The 17,247-nt window shown below is 41.5% G+C and overlaps 1 protein-coding gene across 2 annotated transcripts in view; it reads left to right on the forward strand.

The window, feature by feature from the left end:
• Positions 1-17,247, forward strand: part of LOC122184844 (centromere protein P) — a 119,168-nt gene that overhangs the window by 101,413 nt on the left and 508 nt on the right. For both annotated transcript variants that reach the window (XM_042880094.1, XM_042880093.1), the window contains exons 7-8: positions 15,988-16,067; positions 17,028-17,119. In XM_042880094.1, coding sequence (XP_042736028.1) covers positions 15,988-16,067; positions 17,028-17,119 — 172 coding nt within the window. The remainder of the gene's footprint in view (positions 1-15,987; positions 16,068-17,027; positions 17,120-17,247) is intronic.

Genomic DNA, 17,247 nt, shown 5'->3' on the forward strand with positions numbered 1-17,247 from the left:
ACTGCCTCCACTGTTACACCATAAAATGTGTGAGATGACTGTGGAAGTGTGGAGCCCTTCGTGTGGATTCCTCATGAAATGCAGGCTGACCTTGTCCTCAGAGCTTGTCATTCATAGAGGGAACAGCTTTCCCTCTGCCCTTGCTGAAACTAGCCAGTGGAAATTCTTCAAGGAAATCATCAGTGAAACAGAGGGGTTGGAATTTAGGTTGGCATCAGGCTTGTTTATAGTGGTAAAGGCAGGTTTTTATAACATCTCTATTACCTATTAGATGACAAGCAGCATTGGAAGTAGGCTTTAAGATATTTGATACGGTTGGAATAAGTGGTTGTTTTCTATTTCTGCCTCAGAAGACACTCTTTTCAAACACTGATCTCACTTCTGTGAGTATAACGGATCCCGTGAGTTAAGGCAGCTACACTTCTGAACCGCTGTATTAGTATAGCTTCTGAATTTTAATTATGTGAGGCTTTTAATCCGTTGCCATATTAAGAGGAAATTTTGTAAATAATTACAACTACAGCTTTTTGTCCCAAAAGTTGGATTCTTTAAGTATCAGTGGTTTCAGTACGGTGTGGTTTCTTCTTTCTGACTAATAGCTGGAGGTAATACATGAACACCCTTTAGTGAGCTGATTTAATGCTAGGTGTGAGCTAGCTTATCATAGTAAGGCAAAGAATGATTTATTTTAGGTAACTGCCTATAATTGATGATATTGCTTAAATTAACTTCTTAACTTACTGTAGAAGTGTACATCTGGATGTGGTAGAAATCATAAAATTATGGAGCAATTCATGTCTGAGGTGACCTCAGGAGATCAGACCAGGTTTTGTCCAGCTGGTTTCAAAAGGCGTTCACAGAGTTTACCCAGCTTCTCTTGGCTGCCATGTCCCATTGCCCTCAGTGAGTTTGTCTCTCACACTTCTGATGTTCACCTCGTTGACGAGCTGTGCTTTGTGTTCTCCTAGATATAGCAAGGCTGCTCTTAGGATTTCCCTGAGCTGCCTTTCCTCCAGACTGAACCAGCATCTTTTTTCTATTAATAGTTAGCAAACCCCAAGGAATTTGGAAGTGGTTCAGAAGGGGATATAGCATTCTTGGTTATGAAATGTCATTGGAAACACTGAAATAAGCTTCTCAAAAAATAAATTGAAATTAAGGTCTGCTTCGAATGGATATGTTTTCCTGATGTATGTAACTCTTCTCTTATTCCATGTATTCTAAACAAGATTAAAGAAGAGGCTGGCATGTCTGCATGCCGGCATCATTGGCTGTCTGAGTGCAGCTGGTTCTGAGCTCTCCTTGACTAGGTCTCCATCAGGATTGCTCACAGTGCTGACTCTGGCTGGTGAGGGGTTGCCAAGTTAAAACCAGGCAGACAGTGTATACAGCAGGCATGCAGTACAAGCTTTGTTGTTTCTGGGGTTAGAGTAAACACAGAGGAAATTATGACCATAAAGACAGAAACTGTGCGAGCGGAAAGCACTGCAGCTTTCTCATTTCTGAAGTTGTTACGCTCTTTCTGTAATTTGTGCCAAAAAGCCCCCAGTGATGGGGCCGTGTTGTTATGTGCTGTGAGCATTTGGGGTTTTGTGAACTTTGCATATGGAGTACACGCACGGCGTTTTAATTTTCTTCTTTCTTTTCTCTTCTTTTTTTTTCAGTTCCTACTAAAATTAAATCTGGAAACCTTCCCAAAAGAACTTCACAATGTTATTTGTAACATGAGTCTCCATTTCTCTTTTTTTTTTTTCTGAAGTTATTTTAGAATTATCTGATAGAATTTTATAGTCTGTCCTGAGATGATTAATTATGTTTAGGTAGCAGTATATCTTATTCTATATATTGATGTTCTGTTGAACGTTATTAAATGAATGATGTAATGTTTCCAGCAAAACATCAAGTTTAATTTTTTTCTTTGTTCTACAGTTAGAAACTTATTTTAAGAAATATAATAAGAAATTTTGGAAAGTCCACATCTTCTGCATGGCTTATCCAATATCAGAAAGAAGTAAGTTTTTTTTCTTAAGAACACCTAAAGTTACACAGTGGGTGGATTTTTCTTCCTTGCTAAGGTGTAAATCATGTTGTTGTAGCGACCGGCCGTCACTTCAGCTCCATTTTTTCTCCTGAAGTTGTTAGGATGAGGTTGTTGGGATGTTCCATGTTTCTTTTTACATCCATACTGTTTTTAAACTTTCTAGATTTCAGTGCTTTTACAGAAGGCATCCATCAGCCATGTACTGGCCGTATATTAATCTCCTGAGCAGTATGCTTCAAGTTGTGATGACTGTGCCAGAGGTATCGAGTACCTGCAGTAGGTTAAGTGACGTGTCTTGGATAAGACCTGCTGTGTATTCTTAGTAAGCTGTGCCAGCCAGGGCAGTGAGGAGATCTCCTTTGTGTCACTGGCCAAGCTTTAGGTGTTTAATCAAGATCATTATGACTGTTGTGGTATTATTGCCTTCCACTGTGTTCTTCTGCATGGGCACTGTTGAATCACGGCCTGAACCTCTGACTGACCACGTGAGGTGAGCACTGAGTCAGCCTTGGGAGCACAGGTGAAGGCAATTCACCTGTGTGATCAGAAGGGGTGGAGCCTGGCTGCACCTCTCCTACAGCCATTTAGGGGCTGACTGCCCCTGATGTAGGGTCTCTCTCTGGAGATTGCTCCTTGTGGAGTTTCTTGGGTGCCTACAACACTGCTGAGCGCTTTTCATTTAATCTCTGATTATCCTTTCCAGTGTGTTAATCTTACCAGCCTGACTTCTGAGTATGCTTATGGATCGTGCAGTACTTTACAGCACCTGTATACTTATTGATCTTGCATCTTCAAACTGGACTGGCAAGTGAGAGTAACGGCTCAGTGCTTGGTAGTTTTCTCTCTTGCAGTTACTAACAGATGTTTCCTGATGCCTCCTGTTGTACTGCACTGTTTAGAGAAGGGTTCTGTTGAAGTAGGCCCCGTTGTTGAATTGATCCCAAAAGCACTGCTTTAGATGTTATCCCTGTGTGTCACGTAGCACATCCACGTGCATTTAATGCTATTGCTGCTTTGTTCAAGAATCTGAAGGAAAGGAGGCAGCACTGAAAATCACTACAGCTTTTTTTTTTAAGCTTTCAGTAAAAGAACACAATGAGTTCTTGAAGTTTTGCTCTTGGTTGTCGTGATGGATCTTTGCAGCTGGGGCTTTATGACCAGAGACAAAGATGGAATCCTCAACTTTGGGCTTAACCAACGTGTTGGTTTAGGTTTTTTTTTATAAAATAAAACACATGATTTTATAATTGGAAAGAATAGCAGTGGGAGAAAACAAATGGTAACTGCTAAAGTCAGCACAAAACATGAGGAGGGGAATCTGGGATTGGCAGTACACTAAATTTCTAAAACCTATAGCAGTTACTGCATTCCTTTTTGTAATCAGTGGTAACCAATATTGTTAAGGAAAAAAGCATCAGAGAAGGAAAAAATGTCGCTGGGAAACATTAGAGGAAACTAAAAACAGATTGTTCTTACATGTTTAAAAATACTAACTTCATTACAAAATGCATTTAGGTGAGAATAAACCTAAATGTGCAATATGAGATGCGTGTAGCATTTTTTTTGCATAAAAAAAATTGCAATTCACTTGCAATGGCATCCCAATTCCAGTTCTTCACTGAAGTGCATAGAAGAGGTACAATACTCACTTCCTCTTGCCACAGCTCAGTGCCTTTTGGTTGGGTTTACGTTCAGTATTGTAGCATTGCTTTTAGTTTGAGGAAAGTTTTTCTCACTTCAAAATGGCAGCGTGACAGAAGATAGAGGAAAGGTTCACGAGTTGTTTCTATCTGGCAAAGATGTTTTTGCTGCTGATAAGGAGCACAGGCTGTACCTCACTTCTGGCTTGAGGATTTGCCTACGTATGGGTTGTACTGTAATGACTGCTTTTGTCTGTTGCAGAGTATTTTGTAGGTCTGGTTGCATTTATGCAGCTTTGGTTGCCTGCTTTCTGGCAAGTGTTTTGGTAGTGGAGGAAGATACAGTAGGTACTAATAGCCTTTAAGAGAAGCAGCCAACTCAAGATTGAGGCTGATGTGTTTTACCCATTGCCTTTAACTCTGTGATCTGTGAGTAAATGCAGTGGAGCTGTCAATATTTGTAATCTGAAGCCTAATCCCGGTGGAGTTTTGATGCAAAGTGTCCACCAAGCTTTACTAATATGACTGCAAAACACTGAATGTTGTAGTAAACATAAATATTAACTATATTCCTGTCTTTCAAATAATATAATGTTATTTTTCAGGTTTGGATTCTGGCATCTCCTTTCATGCTGAATAATTATGTTTCAGCAGTTTTCATTTGCAGACTTGTAGTTTTCCAAAACATTCAGCTTTGCAGTTGAGAGTGTCTTCTGCATGGTTAAAATAGCACCAGGATCTTCATTTGGGGGTTGGCTTTTTTCATGTACCAGTATTCAGTATTGGTGCTTATCAATATATTTGAGGTTTCTCATTTTTTTTTCAAAGGTGATCACATCTTTAAGCACAAAAGGCAACTGTTTTCTCTTGTTCTTGCTGTAGTTCATACAATAACATCCCTGACTTCTATATGAAATACATTTCCCTAATATTTTCAGATGTTGCAAGGTGTTTTTGTTCTGGAAGAGCCCATGATATTGTCAGTATCATTCTGATATATTTGAAGTCCTCTTTTCAGTTCTGGGTCCTCAGTAATACTTTGTGTTTAAGAGATTCTCTTCTGTTTATTTCTTTCATAAAATAGTTGGCCTTCTTTTCTACTGGAAGCTGGGAATGGAGAATTCAGAAGGATCCAAAATAGGATTTGAAAGGTCACAGCAACTGAAACAGTTGTTAAATTTCTGGCAGACAGACATAAGCCTATGGGGCTTTCATTCACATCCTGCTATTGCTTCTTCAGTGCGGCCCTTTTTACAATCCCATGCATACCTTTCCTGTACCAAAGCTTATTCTATGCCATTTAGGTAAAGACTGAACTAAAATGAAGATACAGAAGTCTATCTTTCAAATATAGAATATTAGAAAGATTTTATCTGTGTATAAATACTGTAAATAGATTTTTAGGATTCACTAAAATTGTGAATATGTAGTTATTAGAATGACCTTTCCCTATTTGCTTGCAATGATTTACTTTCCATTTACTTGATCAGGCTAGGTTACTCTTGCCTAGTATAGGTAGAATGGCAAGGAAAGTGTTGATATAGAACACTGGACATTTCTCTGACAGGTAACACATTTCCTTAATAAACTTCTTTTCTAAATTATTGCCATCTTGTATCAAAGTGAAATAATATCAAATATACGTGGATATTACAGATAAACATGAGCTTTCACCTGGTGGGCAGACAGCAGGGTTCCTGCCGCTGGTTTCTTACACTGCTTGCTTGTTGCCTGAGGCATTTTCACATCTGTTGGGTTGAATATTAACCAGAAAATAATAACAGGATGCCTCACCACTGTGTGACTGTCTCAGGAAGGAGAGGTAAACTGAGGAGACAAGTATTTTGGAGCTTTGGAGTTAAAATGAAGGGTTTATTGGCAGCTGGAAAGAGAAAACACCGAGGAAAATAATGCAGTTTGCTTGCGGTTTCCTTTTAAATCTAAGAAGTAGTTGTCATTGCCTGCTGATTCATGTTTTCTCCATTACAAGCAGTGGAACCAAGTGATTTGTTTGGGTTAATTAGCGGAAAATGGCAAAAATTACTTGTACAGTAATTCTGTTATGAGCTACCAGCGAGAGTATGAGGGGAAGAATGAAAAGCATATATATATGTTTGTGTGTGTGAAGAGCTAACTTTTATTTGATTTTTTAATATAGCATTGATATTTTTAATGATTATGTCATTTCTTGAGATATGCAATTTCACAGCAAACATAATTGAGGATTGAGTGTAAGCTGAAAGCACCTTGTGAAGTAATTACTTGTGTTTGCTTTATGATGAGAGCAGCAGTCGTGGCCCCATTTGTGCAGACTGGGAGCTGCTATTTCCTGGAACTCCAGCAATGTTCCCCCTTGTGTTCTCTTACAGAACAGGTTGGGCTAAAAACAAACAAAACTGTAATTTCTACAGAACGTGCTGTTGTGGAGGAATGCATTTGTGTTGTGTAGCAACTTGCCTCGTTGAAGCAGAACTTTAGTGTTGTAACTCTTTCAAAGCTCAGACAGACTTTTCCAGTTCACCTGTTTTACTGTAATTTCTGCCTCCTCTTTGCCATACACTCTTTGCATTCTCTTTCCTTTATTATCTGGAAGACTGGTGAAATGACTGGAGCAGTTATTTTTGAGAGCTTTGTTGAATCTGTCTCTGAAATGTCTTCATGACACAAGGTAGGTGGCAGAAACTTGCAGCTGAGGGATGCTCTCCCTGCAACAGATGATCGCTTATGGCAGTGTATCCCCTCTGCAGGGGCTGCAGGCCTCGCTGTACCCTCTGGGTCAGTGCTTGCACAGCTCAGGGCTTTTTGCTTCAAAACCAGTGGTTTCCTCTTCTGGAAAATGGCAACCTCATCAGCCAACAATTTCAGGACTGGGATACTGTTTATTGCAATAGCAGGAGCCTCAGAAGTTATGTTGTAGTCTTAGCCAAAAACTTATCACTTAACTCCCATAGATACCGGGCTCTTTCTTCATCAAGGTGCTTTATTTCTTGGCACCATGCGTTAGGAAGCTGTTTGGTACGGAAGCTGTGCAGTTTTTGATGCACTAGTACTTGCCTCTAGCTAGTTCCAATGCTCCAGCAGCTCTCCAACTGTTCTTTTATCCTGCTTGCTCACTTTACAACAGCTGTTTGCCCGAAATAGTCAGTGTCAGGAGATGAAATCTTTGGTGGCAATATTATTCATTCTTGCTTCAGTGCTGTGATGCACTGTCTGCAGATTGTTTTGCTGCTACTGATTTTGTGGCTGGGCCATTAGTCACAATGAGGAAACAATCCTTTTTTTCCATGCCTTCTCCTTTCTGGTCAGATATGCTGCAGCTGCCCAAGCAACTCTGCTGGCAGATGTGGGGCTGTCGGTAGCTGCTGGAAGGAAAATGGGGGCAGGAAGGACAGGCCCGGATTAAGTGGCCCAGGATACTTGTCTTATGAAACTGTGTTTCAAAACAGAAACAGAAAAACAGAAATAACCTGACAGAATTATCTGTTCCACCAGCTGAAACGAGCTAATTCAACCCTAACCAAGAAGTAAGACATCTCCCACGGCTTGAAAGATCCTAGATGCTCTTAAGAAGCTTCTAATGAATCAGCAGTTCTATTTCATTGTCTTTACCTTCACTTCTTTCCTTGAATGCTGTGCTACTGGTGCAGCATCCTCTGTTACGGGCCCCAAGTGACATCAGGCTGCTGCTACTGAATGCATGTTGTGAGCCGGGACTGACTTGAGATTTTGGTTTTCCTGTATGCATTCAACCTAGCCACAGCCTCTCTAATCAGTGAGTTCTGATCGATGTGATTATTATGGGATGCAAAAGCATTGTTTTTTTTACTCTTTCAAAACTGATGAATTACATAACAATGTTGGAGGCTGGCTCACTTAGGTTTGTTTCAAGTCAAATACACATAGGATAATTTTGTGTGGGGCTGTTTAACTCAACTGATATTTTCCTCAGCTTCTGTGAAGACTTTTGAAAAACACAGCAACGTATTCCACCCAGCAGATCAAAGTGACCTTATCCTGCCTTGGTATATTATTACTTGTAATATTAGTAAGGCACAGTGATCCAAATATGATGAGCATAGGAGCCAAAGGAGTTTGCAGTGCTGTGGTAGTTTCAGCCTGGTAATAGCACAGGTTGAAGGCAACCCATGTGAGTTGAACTGCCCAGGTGGCTGAAATGCTTTCATTGCTCCTTTTCCTTTCAAGAGTGGATTTGAAAAGATTGAGTTCTCTAAAGCTAACTTGAAATAATTTGCAATAGTGCTAAGGTTATTTTTAATTAATAAGCATTAACCAGCTTTGAGTAAAGCAAGCCGTATTTTAGCCCAGCAGTTCTTTGAACAGTGCTGTCATTTAAAAATCAGAAGATTTCTTTAAACCATCCCTTCAGAGGGTTAGAGAGCTCTGAAGGGGTGCAGGATGTTGGATTTTTGTTTTTTTCATTTGTTCTGTAAAGTTCTTACTGAAAATTTCTTAAGCCATTGTGTCTGACAGATTCCTCTAAACCTGAGTATTGTATATTTAAAAATAATTTTAAATCAGCTAAAATCTTTAGCAGGTTTGTCTGCATTTTATTCCTATTTTGGCGAGGGAAGATGAGCAGAGCTCCCTCTGGGTGGGAGCTAGAGCAGCCAAGAGAAAACCTGGGATTGAAATCAACTCAGATATTTTTTTCTGTCTCTCTGCCTTCCAGTCTGTAAAGTCAACATCTATCCTTTCATCTTATGGGATGAAAATAATCATAAATAGAGTTAAGTGTTCCCCTGCATCAAAGAACTGGTACTTTTCGTACTGATTCAATGCCTCTATCTGCCACTATGCCCCAATGTGTTCTATGTATCTCACTTTTTGTGGAAACTCCAGGAAAATTACAGAATTGCTGGACATGCATTAGCTGACTCCAAGCAGTGCTCTGCTGCATGCTGTGCATTGACAGCATCACTCTTGTGTGCAGCGTGACACTGGCCAAGGAATTTGGGATGAATGCACACAGGGAACAGAAGCTGCTTGTGCTTCCTCAGACACACTGGACAGGAACAAAGAGACAGTATGAGCAGCGTAGACTTCTACAAGAACAAGATTTATTGTTGCTGGCAGTTGTTTGAAATATTTCTGCAATGCCAGCCGTTTATATTCACACAGAATTGCCTCAGAGCTGCACTGACGGTGAATGAGTTACGCGGCAGCTCGTGCTGGTGTTACCACCTCTGCTTTGTTCTGCAGCAGTGCCTAGCAATAGTGCAAATATTTACACACACATCAGAGTGCATTCCTGCTGACTGCAGCTTTGGCACTGAAAAACCAAATAAGGTGTGTTATAAGTACAGTTTTGCCTGGCAACTGCAAGTGCTTTCTTGTAGTGGGTTTGCTAAGGAATTAGCATCGCTGCCCCAAAAGTTCTTCTGTAGTTGACAATAGAAAATGCTTATCTTCAAATCGTCCTTGCTCTGAGAGGTTTCGCCTATGGAGTCCTGCGGAGTTGCTGAGTAAATGGTGTTAGGGTGTTCTGATGTAATGATAGCTCCTCATTATGCTTTCTGGCTCTTTCTCTGTGATGTGTTTTGTAGCTCCAATTTGATGAGTTAATCATTTTTAACTGGTCTGTTATTGAGTTGGACACATTATACCTTTACACGTACAGTAACTGTCCAAATATTAAATGCTTTTGAGTACCAAAAATCTCCTCCTGACTGTGCTTGTATCTCCTCAAGTCTATTTCACTCTTGATTATGCTAAGAATGTGTTTGGTAAACTGAAGTGTTGGATTTTTTTAAATCCAGCTGTCCAAAGCACGTGTTTGGACATATGAAAAAGAATTCAGTGTATGATGTGTTAAATGAGAACAGATCAGTCCTACATATCTGTATGTTTAAGCTCTGATCTGGCCCTTATGACAGCTAGACAAATGAGGGCTATTGTACTGCATGCATTAGGGAATGCTGTGGATGTGGATATCATCTGGGTGGAATTGAAAAATGAGCATGGTTTTGATTCAAGTACCTATCACACAAAAGTTCTCATCTGTATTTGTGGAAATGCAGATTCACCCTCAGTCCTGTTGCCCGGAGGAGGTGGCAGTACAGCTAGTGCATAAGGTACCTTAAGAAATGGAGGAGCTGGCTACCAATTGACCCAGATCCTCTCTGTTTGCCATAAGTGATGAGAGGTTGACCTCTTAAACGCTTTATATCCCTCTCAGAGAAATGAAAAGTGATATTTTAGGTGTTTCAAATGGGACATAAACATTCGTACTTGCTGAGACAAACGTTTGCCCACAAAGCAGTGAACAGCCCTTAGGGCTCTTTCAAAAAGGCCCTTCTCTGAGTTTTATCCTGCTTGCTCCTTCATCAGGACATCTAATACCTTTCCTATCACTGGACTATCAGTTGGCAGTATTAAGGACTAATGATAACTGAAGTTTGTTAGAACATCTTCTGTGTGTCATCCTTCTTGCTTTTAGTTTCTCTCTGCATAACCTGTATACAAAGGCAACTTGATGGAGGGATGGAAGTGGTAGTACCACAGAGCAACTGGTAATATATACTTGAGTGTGTTGTATGTATTGGCTAATAAAATAAAAACCCTCCTATCACAGATGTGTTTACATTAGAAGAGCATATCTTAAAGAACTCAGTTACTGTACCAATGTGCAACAGTTCTTTTAATAGCAAAAGTGGAGTTCATCAATTACCAGTAGTTGAAGGCAGGCTCTTGTCCTTGCTGCAGTGAGAACGAAAGAACTGCAACAGTAAATACCAAGCAGAAACTGAATACCTTGTCTGGAAACTTTCTATAGTCAAGCTGTGAAGGCAGTCGATGCCTAACGCTGTGCTTATTGAGAAGAACTGGATGCTTTGGGTTATGTCCCATGATTTTTTTATGATTTTTCTTTTAAAGCATCAGGGTTCTTGGAGAAAAGCTCACAGAGCTCTAGAGCCAAGACACTAACTAAATTCAGATGCTTTTATTTATGTAATGCTTAAAAAGTGCTGTCTGGACTAGCTCGTTCTTGTGCAGTTTACATTATCAAGTTGGGCTACGCTTGATAATCAGCATCTCAGTGGTATGTCAGATCCAAGCTGTGTTAGCCTTGCATTAAGGCATCTAAAGGCTTACAGAGAACCTGTAGCATCTTTCACAAAGAAAAATATTTAAGATCTGTAGCGTAACTTGCTTTCCTTATACAGGAAGAAGACACAAACATAGCTTTATTTCTCTTCCATAAAGGCCTTTCTTCTAGTCTGCATCTTTTGGATTATTGAACAACTGTGGGTCAGTTTTTTCTTCCCAGACTCGTTCTTCACACTGCTTTTAATATGGCATCATTGCTCCTTTCTTGCAACCTTTTTGGTCTCTATAATGTCTTTGACTTATTAACTCTTTTACTGATTTAGACGCATCTGCTGCCTTTTGTACTGTGCCTCACACTGAGTTAATCATCAAAGAGCACTGAGTTAGCCACAGCAGTGGAGTGAGGGGGGGGGGTTGTCAAAATACATTATAATAAATGGTGACTAATTGACAGCTGCTGCTTGTTATGTGCACCACACTACCTTGTTTTACCAAGCAGAAGGTGCTGCATTGCTTTAACCTTAGATCAGCTGGCCACAAAAACATTGTGGCTATGTTACAATGTCTGGGTGCTTTTCTGATGTGTGCATATATATGCATACCAGCAGTAAGTTTGTGTTATAGGTGTACCAGCCTCTGTGGTCCTTGGGGCAGGCAATAAGGAGAAGAATTCAGCTGACTTCAGTTATTCAGACTTCTGGCTAACAGCAGCACAGAAATGTGTGTAAAATTAAACAGGAATGGTAAAATTATTGGAAGGGAAACTGCTTTTCATTTGAGGAGAACGGTGACAAACTGAGTCACTGACTGCAGAAATCACAGTTGAATCAAGTATGAAAAATAATGTTATGGAAATGTGCAGAAGGAAAATAAACGGCAACGGAAATAGAGTGGCGGCCAACTGCAATCAACTGAAGGGTAAAAACAAAGCAAAGGAACTTCCTTGTCCGTTTGCTTTTGCCACACAGGCTTAGGGCTGCTGCTGAGAGAGACCTCCCAGGCCCAGGGCTTTAGGCACTATTCTGCAGCGCTGACCTGAGCTCACAAGGTTGCTGTGTGCTCGGACAGTGAGCCTTAGCCAAGGGATCTGCAGCTCCGGCCTGCTGGAAAAATACAGCTCTGAAACTACTGGACACAGGGCAGTTCTCATGCTGTACATGTCTGTGCAGCAGCACGTCTTGGTAAACTTCTGCAAAGATTTTCCCTGTCAGCAGTGCAATCCATAATGCTGTTCTCTAACCGTCCCCCCAGGTTATCCTGTCCCCACTTTCCTCTGCTATGAAGGAAACATGCATCGCTTCAGGCTGGCTTTAGTCTTTAGTCTGACAGAAGGCAAACAGGTTGCTGTGCCGTGGATAATGTGATGGTGACACAGAACTTTTGTGCACGTTTCTGTGCAGCTGTTCCTTGGTTCTGAGCACGCTGGAGGTTCTGTGTCACTCACAGACCCCAGCAGGGCTGTTTTACTCAAGGAGAATGTTTAGTTAGGCTGCAACTGTGTTTGTCCTGAGATGTAATGGCAAGTGGTGAAGTTTCACCAATCCATTTGCAATTTGCAAACTGTTCATTTGCAGTGTATTTTGGTTGTGAGGGAAGAGTTGTTGTCTTTTCCTGGTTTCAGTTCCCTTAATTACACAAAATGAAACACCGTGTCACAACTTTTAAGGTCTGTTCTGCTTTCAACTCCCAAGTCTTTGTACTTTGGTCCTTGACTTCGGCTCTTTCAAAACTCTACCATTTCATTTTTATTGTTTCAAACACAGATTTTGCCAAAGTTTTTCTCAAGCAGTGGTAATAACTCATTTTCATAGCTGTAATTTACTGCATATTCTGATTGCTACAAATCGGTATTTAAGCTTATCCAAAAAGTATGCTGTAGTCTTTCTAAGTATGGGATGAAAATTGACCTCTGAGTTCTAACCATTTCTGTAGTTCTGTTTTAACTGAAATTTACTTAAACACACCATTTAGCTCCTTTAAAAAACAAAAACAATTGCCATTCTTTCCTCTAATTTAAATCACTGTGCTCAGTAGCACGACTTACTTACAAGTCTTTGTATACAGCTCTTCTTACAGAATTTGAAGTGAGTGGTAAGCCTGGAGCGTTGTTCCACCTATGAGCAGAGTAGGACGTTTTCTTTGTCAATGGTCTGGAAGGAAGTTTGCCTGCCTTGAGATAGCTGCTGCCCTGCCAGATCTGCTGTGCGTTCCTAGCCAGGCCTCGTAAGCTAAACATATTGCAACTGTTTTCTTAGAAGAGTTTTCAATGCAGCTTTCAACAGTTTTTAAAGTATTTTAAGAACACAGATTACAAGTTTACTTGCCCTGCTAGCTGTGTGTGTGTGTGCGTGCAACATCTTTTGCGAGAGAGGGGAGATGGTGTGCTCAGTCATGATGGCTGTGCCTTCAGGATTGGAGGCTGTTTCTGTTTTAGGCACAAAGTTCCCATAGGATTCCCTGCTTGGAATCCTGAAGGGTCTGGGAAAACCGTTTCTGCCCAGAAGTAATAATAGCACGGGCTTTTATTTTTTGATCATGAACTGACATTTAAAAGTCATCTGGGGGAAGATGCTTCTTGATTGAAGACAGGCTTTGTTTCATGCAGCTGTAGCTGATCTTTCCCATCTGGTATCGCAGTACTTGGAGTGACATCTCCAGCTGAATGGGGTTTGTAGGGGTGACGTTCCCAGGAGACCTGTGAGCAGATGGGGTTATTCTGCTGTGCTGCTCGCCTCTTGTCCTCAGGGGAACGCCTGGAAGAGTGGCAGCGGCTCAGCAGGGAACGTCAGCTGATAATTCAGAACCTACCAAGTGTATTCTGAACTGTGGTGACGTAAGGACTTGTTGCAGCTCTTTCACACTGTGTGCCTAATGCTTCCACTTACGTGCCAGGTGTCCATGTTCTACCTGGGTGATATAGGCACAGTGTTTTAAACGTGGCATCTGAAAGGTGTTGCTGTTTCCTGCCTCCTATGCCCTCAGTGTTTAACGTTGCTCACTTCATTTGGGCAGTTCAAGTTCCCACTGCAGCCCATTGTCATCCTGAGCAGCCATCCCAGCATAGGAACCCAGCCTTGCACAGCTCCTAGCGAGGTATTGCAGGCTCCAAAGCCTGCTGTCACTTCAGGTTCAGAATGTAACACAACTGAAAAAGAGAAGTGGATGTTCCTATCTGGGCTTTTTTCCGTGTTTGGTGGATTGCTAAAATACGATCTTTCCTGCTAAGAAGCTGGATCTTATCCTGAATCCTGTGAGCTTCACACAAGATCAGATTCTCACAGCATTCAGACTGATTGCCAAAGCTCTTGCATTTATTAAGGCACAGAATAACTGCTTCCTGTGTGCAGAACTCACCAAAGCAGCCTTTCCCATGTACCAGGAAGCTGTTACACAACTGAAAACTGTGTACTTTGTGCTCTGGTTTCTGTACAACATAAAATTGTTCCTCTGCTCTGTGCTGTGACACCACCTGGAGTGTTGTGTCCTGATGGGAGTCCTCAGCACAGGAGAGATGTGGGCCTGTTGGAGAGTGAGTGTCCAGGGGGCACAAATGACCCCAGGGATGGAGCACCTCCCTGTGAGGGCAGGCTGAGAGCTGAGGCTGTGCAGCACGGAGAAGGGGAGGCTGCAGGGAGACACTTCAGTATCTAAAGGGGATGTAAGAAGAGACAGACTCCTTAGAAGGTCTGTTATGACAGGACAATTTTATGGTTTTTATGATGATATGGTAAAATACCAGCAGTAAAAGGGTCGATTATGGCAGCTGCAGAGGTACTCATTCACAAACTACCACTTCCTCAATATTCTTTACTGAGAAAGAAGGCCTGAAAAACTTCTGGCATCAGAGGAGCACAATTCCACAAACAGTAAAGCTGAAGATACCACTGTGCTGCTAGGCTCGTGTCCTGAGAGCAGGCACGTTTTTGTGCTATAGCTACTATGCGCTTTGTTTCCCTTTATACATCTTTGTTTCCAGACTGTGGCCTTTATCCACATTATAAATACAGCACTGGATACTCTAAAAACTTAAATTGGCAAATTCCATGTGTTTTATGTCATCTGGCATTCTGCACAAACCCCCTTCAGTTTGTCATAAATTCCTAAAACAGAGCAAGGTCACATCTGGTAGCAATTTCAGTTTGCCAGATGAGGCATAATCCTATAAAACCAAACTCATTCTCTCCAGTGCCTTTCAGAGATGAGCCCTCCTGCTCCCTTTCCTAAGACATAACGCTTGCCCTGTGAGCTCTGCAGAATGACTTAGGCTGGCAGTCTGTTCACACTTCATATGAACTGCAGTGTTTGGAACACAGGTTGGTAAAAAGGACATAAGGCAGTCCAAGCAAGTAAGCGTGCTGAGGTCTCCAAGATACCAAGCTGTGTCTGGATTCTTTCCCTGTGCAATAGCATGTCCCTGCAGGATGCAGTCATAAGCGTTCCTCCTCAGGATGCATATGGATCTGCTCTTGCTCTGACTAAACTCCTCTTCCTTCACAGCACCCAAACAACGCACACGTAGCTGCTAGTCGGCTTCTCTTACGTGCTGTAAGAATACTTGCAGCAAAAGTTACATTCAAGGTAATTCAAGATATTATTGAAGACAAAACTATTAAGAGCCGTAACACGATGGGATGGCTGCTCACTGACTCTTAGCACACTGTAGAAGCTGTAAGCAGCCCTGTTTCCCACCGAAATGGACGTTCAGCAGCTGTCATTGGTGTTTTATCACTTTCTGCTGGCCCACCATATTTGGAAAAGCAGTTACATTGAGATCTCATTGCCTTTGCTATGTTAAGCTTTCAGAGCACTAGGTGGAGATGCTGATCCTGTTCCTCTAAAGGAACATCAATTGTGTCAAAGCAAAGTTAACTCACAAAGGTTTAGGTTGTGATTTTTTTTTAATTTTTTTTGTGTGAAATGAGGCTGTATTACAATGCATTACTAAGGAGAATTTACAGAACCTACCCACGTTGTCATGCTTCTGTACCTCTTGCACGAGGACTTCCCTGACCTTTGTGAACAGACCTGCCTTTTTCTCTGAGGTGACCGAGTTAAATGTCCCAAAATCATACTTAAAGAAGAATAATCGTTAAAAATTCTGATGGTGTTTGAGATTACTGTTAAAAATGTAAGTGTATTAACTAGCAGCACATTGCAGCTGGACAGATCTCTCTGGAAGGCTTCTTGTCTGCTCCCGTGTCACCAAATTTATGCCTGTTTGAATGTGTTTACTTACAGGCCAAATATCCCAACATCGTCATCCTTCCAGAAGGACAGGAGGGAGATCACATAATTCTAAGGAACCGTCAGCTTCCCGGGTAAGGCAGTAAGAGGGATTTTGTGTTGTTTCTAAGCAAAAGGGACAGATTTTACTTACCACAGAGGGGTGACTTATGCACGGTAATGATTTCCAATAGTCCTGCTTCAGTATTAAGGCACTCTTTGCTTTGCAGTAACTTCTCTAAACACACAGATGGGGCGATGCCTGTTACAGTTCAGTGTTATCATGGCACACTGAAAACTATCAGAGGCAGAGAGGGGGAAAAAATAAGAAATGCCTGTAGATGCTGCTTCTGTGTGGTCCTGGTAGGTAAGCCAGCTGCAAGGCCACCTTGAGTACCTGCTCCTGCATTTTAAGGAAAACAGCATGTTTTGGAAGCTCATTTTATAACAAATGATCTGAATTCCAAGTTCAGTAATGTGAGACACATCTTCCCTCCTGTGCAGCAGAAAATATGTCAAGTTCAAAGAGATTCATTTCATCTTGCCCTTCCTCTGCTGTTTGTTTGGGCTTCCTGGGCACAGCTGCACTTATTGCTGTGTGTGATCCTAAAAAGGCCAAAACCTCTGCAAGGGTGGATCTCACACCCAGCCCAGAACATCATGCTCTGTACAGAAATGCTTGTGAAGTTGTTCTGTTGCTTTCATGCTGCATCTAAAACACCTGACCTGAAGTTGCAGAGAAATCTCTCTTCACTCTGCATAGCACCATTACCACTGTGCTACAGAAACTTACCATTTATGAGACAAATACAAGAGCGGGAGGGGGAAGAAAATGTGGTGAGGTTGAGAAGTTGTATGTACCTGGAAATGAGTAACATCTCATCAGCAAATTACTGGTTTTCCTTGGATCAAAAATGGAAGTATTTCTGATTCCCAAAACCAAAGATGTGAGTTGCATCACGTGATGAGAACTTTGTGTTCTTGAATGTTTTCTGCTTTGAAGAAATGAAGCCGGTTGCCTGGTTAGTGTCTAACTTTCCTCTGGCTGTGTGCAGGTTTGAGTTAATGATTGTTTGGAAGATGCTCATCAGTGAAGAAGGGACAACTACACCTGTTCTGGACCTCCTGCCCAAAGTACCAGAGCAAGGTAACACCGCTCCTTGCAGAGGCCATTTCTGAGCTTTTAAGAATGCCACCCTCCCCCCCCCCTTTTTTTTTTTTTTTGGCCAGCTTGTCCTTAGATAAAATGGAAATGCAAGCTGCTGAGCTTCACCT

Source organism: Lagopus leucura, unplaced genomic scaffold (assembly GCF_019238085.1).
Source record: "Lagopus leucura isolate 7727_CA_CO unplaced genomic scaffold, USGS_WTPT01 Super-Scaffold_100026, whole genome shotgun sequence".
NCBI classification, from domain to species: Eukaryota; Metazoa; Chordata; class Aves; order Galliformes; family Phasianidae; genus Lagopus; species Lagopus leucura.